General features: G+C 50.5%; 1 protein-coding gene across 1 annotated transcript; it reads left to right on the top strand.

Annotated features, from left to right (window-relative positions):
• The first annotated feature begins 1,556 nt into the window (after nt 1-1,556).
• On the top strand, nt 1,557-4,602 carry LOC132210627 (interleukin-17C-like). Its single transcript, XM_059651564.1, has 3 exons — nt 1,557-1,574; nt 2,257-2,537; nt 4,257-4,602. Exons 1-3 carry the CDS (start codon nt 1,557-1,559, stop codon nt 4,498-4,500), a joined length of 543 nt encoding a protein of 180 aa, XP_059507547.1. The 3' UTR covers nt 4,501-4,602.
• The last annotated feature ends 235 nt before the right edge of the window (nt 4,603-4,837 follow it).

The raw sequence follows: 4,837 nt of genomic DNA, 5'->3' as shown, positions 1-4,837 counted from the left end.
ACTGCTGCCACTGAGTGCTGGTGGTTGAAGGAGTTGATGCTTGTGGATGTGGTGCCAATCAAGCAGGGGCTGCTTTGTCCTGGATGATGTCAGCCGCCTTAAGTATTGTTGGAGCTGCACCCATCCAGGCAAGTGGGGAGTATTCCATGACACTCTTGACTTGTGCCTTGTAGATGGTGGGCAGGCTTTGGAAGAGAGAAAAGGGTTGGTAACTAAACCTGTGTACTCATTGTTTTCAGTGATAATATTGACTGATGCTTCTCAGATCCTGAAACAATGTACAGACAGGGATGATATTGTTGTGGACATACGGTTAGGAGGGGCAAACAGATACTGCATATGAAGATTCTATCATTCACAGAATGATCACAAAGTAAGGATGGTATTTCTTGTTCTGTATATTCTATGCAATGAATGTATTGGACAGAATGCAGATGTGATTCACAAGAATGTTTCCAGGAATAAGAAACTGTGATGAGGATAGATTGAAGATATTGGGGCAGTTCTCCTTGGAGAGAAGGAGGATGAGAGGATTGAGGTTATCAAAATCCTGAGGAGCCGGATAGAGCAGAAAAGGTGAAGCTGTTGCCAACTGTGAAAGAAACATAAACAAGAGGGAATGATTTAAAGTGACTTGCAATTGGAGCAAGGGTAATGTTGAGAAAAAACCTTTTCACCAAGTGCACAGTTAGGGCCTGGAATACACTGCCTGGAACTGTAGTAGAGACGCATTCAAGTTAAGCATTTGAGAGGGAAATGGATGAGTTTTTGGGTAGAAATACAATGCAGGAATACGGAGGAAAATAGGTGATTGGTTCGAGGAGTAGAATTGGCAAAAGGCATAGTGGGCCGAATAGCCTCATCCTACGACGCAACAATTTGGTGATTCTGTTTGCAGTGTTCCTGCACCTGCCCTCACACCAGGCAGTATAACTCCTGTCAGCGTTGACCACATGCCCCTGCCCTCACACCGGGCAGTATAACTCCTGTCTGCATTAACCCCTGCCCCCACACCGGGCAGTATAACTCCTGAGTGCATTGCACACTCCCCCAGTCATCACACCAGGCAATATAACTCCTGTCTGCATTGCCCCCTGCCCTCACACTGGGCAGTATAACTCCTGAAGCATTGCACACTCCCCCTGCCCTCACACTGGGCAGTATAACTCCTGTCTGCATTGCCCCCTGCCCTCACACTGGGCAGTATAACTCCTGAAGCATTGCACACTCCCCCTGCCCTCACACCGGGCAGTATAGCTCCTGTCAGCGTTGCCCCCTGCCCTCACACCGGGCAGTATAGCTCGGGTCCAGGGCTCTGGGTATTTGCGGGGGTGAGCCCCGGGGCTGAGTGAGGTCCGTGTGTATCTCACTAACACATTGTTTGCCGCTGACAATAACACGGAAGCTGGGAGCATTTCCCTGCTCGGGATTTCCACAGCAATCTGCACTATAAAAGAAATGGGAGAGAACTGGCAGAGATCAGAAACAGGGAGTGCGGGAGAGGGAGCCTGACCATTAGAGACAGAGACAGAGAGGTAGCAGCGAGAGACACGGAAATGCGGTCCGCTCCAAAGGTAAGTTCCCGGGGAGTAGATGTGGTGCCGCCGGCTACAGGCAGCTTCAGAGAATCTCATTCAATCATCAGCCCCTTCCCCTCAGAGACCGGCTCAGACAGACAGAGAGAGGTGGGGGGGGGTGCTAGGGGTAGGGGACAGCAGGAAAGCGGGAGCTCTCCGCCTGTTAGCCTCCAGGAAAATCCATCAAATCCCCAGGCTGGTGGTGTTTTTATTCACTGGTTCGACGTGGGTATCGGGCCCAGAATTTATTGCCCCGTCCCTAGTTGCCCCTTGAGACGGTGAGTTGAGCTGTTTTATCGATCCTGCTGTGGGATCACCCACAGGGTCATTAGGGAGGGAATTCCCAGACTTTGACCCGGCGATAGAGTTCCAAGTCAGGATAGTGAGTGACTTGGAGAGCAACTTGAAGGGGGTTTGGAAGGTGCTGCCTGAGGATGTTTGGTGAATTTCTGCAGTGCATCTTGTAGATGGTACACGCTGCTGCTACTGCGGAGTGTGGGTGGTGGAGGGAGGTGATGCTTGTGGATGTGGTGACAAACAGGTGGGGTCACGTTTCTTGAGTGATGTTGGAGCTGCAATCATCCCAGCAAGTAACAGAAGGAAGGCATTGGTGGGACAGTCAGGTAGGGCTTGGTGTGGGTTTGTGGATTCTCCTGATCTCTTTCTGTTCTTGCTGCAGCTTCTCTTCATGGTCCTCCTGGTCTCAGGGCTTGGTCATACAGTGAGGATAAAGAGAGATGAAGCTCATCACTGCTGGAACCCCAAGGAAATGGAGAGCAGGGCCAAAGGGCTGCAGAAACTGCTGGGCCGGGCCAACATGAACCAACTGCCCTCAGTGACCCTGGTTAAGGATCTGGAGCAGCAGAAACACCATGGGAAGAAAGGCTGCCCCGATCTCCGCCAATATCTCGCACCCAACAGAGACCTCAGTCACCGTTCCATCTCACCTTGGGCATACAGGTAATGGCACATTGTCAACAGGCAGCGGCTGCAAGGGGAGGGAGGGGCCATGATTATCCAATCGTTGGCCATTATTGCACATCATTGTCCAATGAGGATCGGTGGGCACTCATGGCCAATATCTGGGCAGCAATGGGCAATGATTGGAGAATGGAGAGATGGGCACTGCTGGGTAGTGAAGGGCAGTGATGCGATTTATTGGAATTTATTTTGAGAATATAGGCTGGGTAAGGGAAAACCGGTGGACGTAATGTATTGAGATGTTTAAGATGCATTTGATAAGGTGCTAAGACTGGTGTTACTGCATGAGGTAAGAGTTCCTGTCATTAGGGGTGATATATGAGCTCAGGTAGAGGATTGGCTAACCCTGGAAACAGAGAGAGACAGGATATATGGAGCATCTCAGTTTGGCAAACTGGAACTGATCAGGACCTCATGGATCAGTGCAGCATCATCAATTATTGAACATCTGTATGAATGACAAGATGAAGGGACAGAGAACATTGTAGCCAACTTTAGTGACCGTACCAAACAGGTCAGAAAGCAAGTTGTGAGAACAACACAAACAGTCTGCCTGGGATATTTTGATCATGTGAGTTTGACAGTTTTACAAATGGAGTGAAATGGGGGCACATATGTAGATAGGGAAACAGATGCTTATTTACATGGAGAGAGAGAGACAGAGATCACAAAAACTGCGGTGCTGAGGGATCGGATGTTCTTGTATGTGAAACAAAATCACCAGCATGTAGTTACAACAAATAATTTGGGAAGTAAGTACAACATTGGAATTTATTGCATGAAGGATGGAATATAAAGACAGGGCAGTAATGGGCAGGGCAGTGGTTACGATGGGCATTGGTTTGATTTGATTTATTATTGTCACATGTATCGAGATACAAACAACAGTATTATTTTATGTGCCATCCTGACAAATCATACCTTACATAAGTACATCAGCGTAAGAGAACAGAATGCAGAACATAAAGTTACAGCTGCAAAGAAGAAGCAGGGACAGATCCACCATAATATGAGTGGTGTATTCATTAGTCTGATAAGGGCCAGGAGGAGACTGTTAGGAACTGAGAATCAGTGATGGGCCCATAAGATGCATCAGCAGGCATTGAGCGTAGGTGTGGGGCATTGAGCATAGGTGTGGGGCATTGAGCGTAGGTATGGGGCATTGAGCGTAGGTGTGGGGCAGTGAGCGTGGGTGTGGGGCAGTGAGCGTAGGTGTGGGGCATTGAGCGTGGGTGTGGGGCAGTGAGCACAGGTATGGGGCATTGAGCACAGGTGAGGGGCATTGAGCGTAGGTGTGGGGCAGTGAGCGTGGGTGAGGGGCATTGAGCGTAGGTGTGGGGCAGTGAGTGTGGGTGAGGGGCGGTGAGTGTGGGTGTGGGGCAGTGAGTGTGGGTGAGGGGCGGTGAGTGTGGGTGTGGGGCAGTGAGTGTGGGTGAGGGGCGGTGAGCGTAGGTGTGGGGCAGTGAGTGTGGGTGTGGGGCAGTGAGTGTGGGTGTGGGGCAGTGAGTGTGGGTGTGGGGCAGTGAGCGTGGGTGTGGGGCAGAGTGTGGGTGTGGGGCTGAGTGTGGGTGTGGGACAGAGTGTGGGTGTGGGGCTGAGTGTGGGTGTGGGACAGAATGTGGGTGAGGGGCGCTGATGTTTTGACTCTCATTTCTTCTAAGTGTCTAAACCCTCCCTGTCTTTTTGCTCCAAATGCAGAATTGATTACGATGAGAATCGATATCCTCCAAAACTGGCCTTTGCTCATTGCCTGTGTGATGGTTGTATTGACGTGGAGAATGGGGAAGAGATGCTCTCCTTGAACTCCGTGCCTCTGGAACAGACTATGTTGGTTCTACAGCGCCAGACCTGCCCTGGACAACCCGGGCTCTACAGCTTCCATCTGAAATATATCAAAGTGCCTGTGGGCTGTACATGTGTCCTGCCCAAAAACAGCTGGTAAGCTCCTACGGAGCTGACAGTAATGCCCTCTGAGAGGGATATTCTCACAGGCCCAGCATTGTGTTTTCTGTGAAATACTCTCTGCTCATGTTATCATCAGAGAACCAGCCACACAGAGACAGCCTGCTTCAGCTCCCATTTATCACAGAGACTAGGGGCAGGAAGTTTCACTGAGCCTGAGGGGGGTGGGGGTGCAGCGTGGGCTTAGCCTGGATCACAGTGGGGTGGACTGGACCAAGGAGGCGGTATGTTAGACTGGACTGAGAGGGCGTTAGACTGGAGTGAGTGGGTGTTAGACTGGACTGAGAGGGTGTTATACTGGAGTGAGAGGGTGTTAT

Source organism: Stegostoma tigrinum, chromosome 16 (genome assembly GCF_030684315.1).
Source record: "Stegostoma tigrinum isolate sSteTig4 chromosome 16, sSteTig4.hap1, whole genome shotgun sequence".
NCBI classification, from domain to species: Eukaryota; Metazoa; Chordata; class Chondrichthyes; order Orectolobiformes; family Stegostomatidae; genus Stegostoma; species Stegostoma tigrinum.
This window is presented reverse-complemented; position numbering and strand designations above follow the sequence as displayed.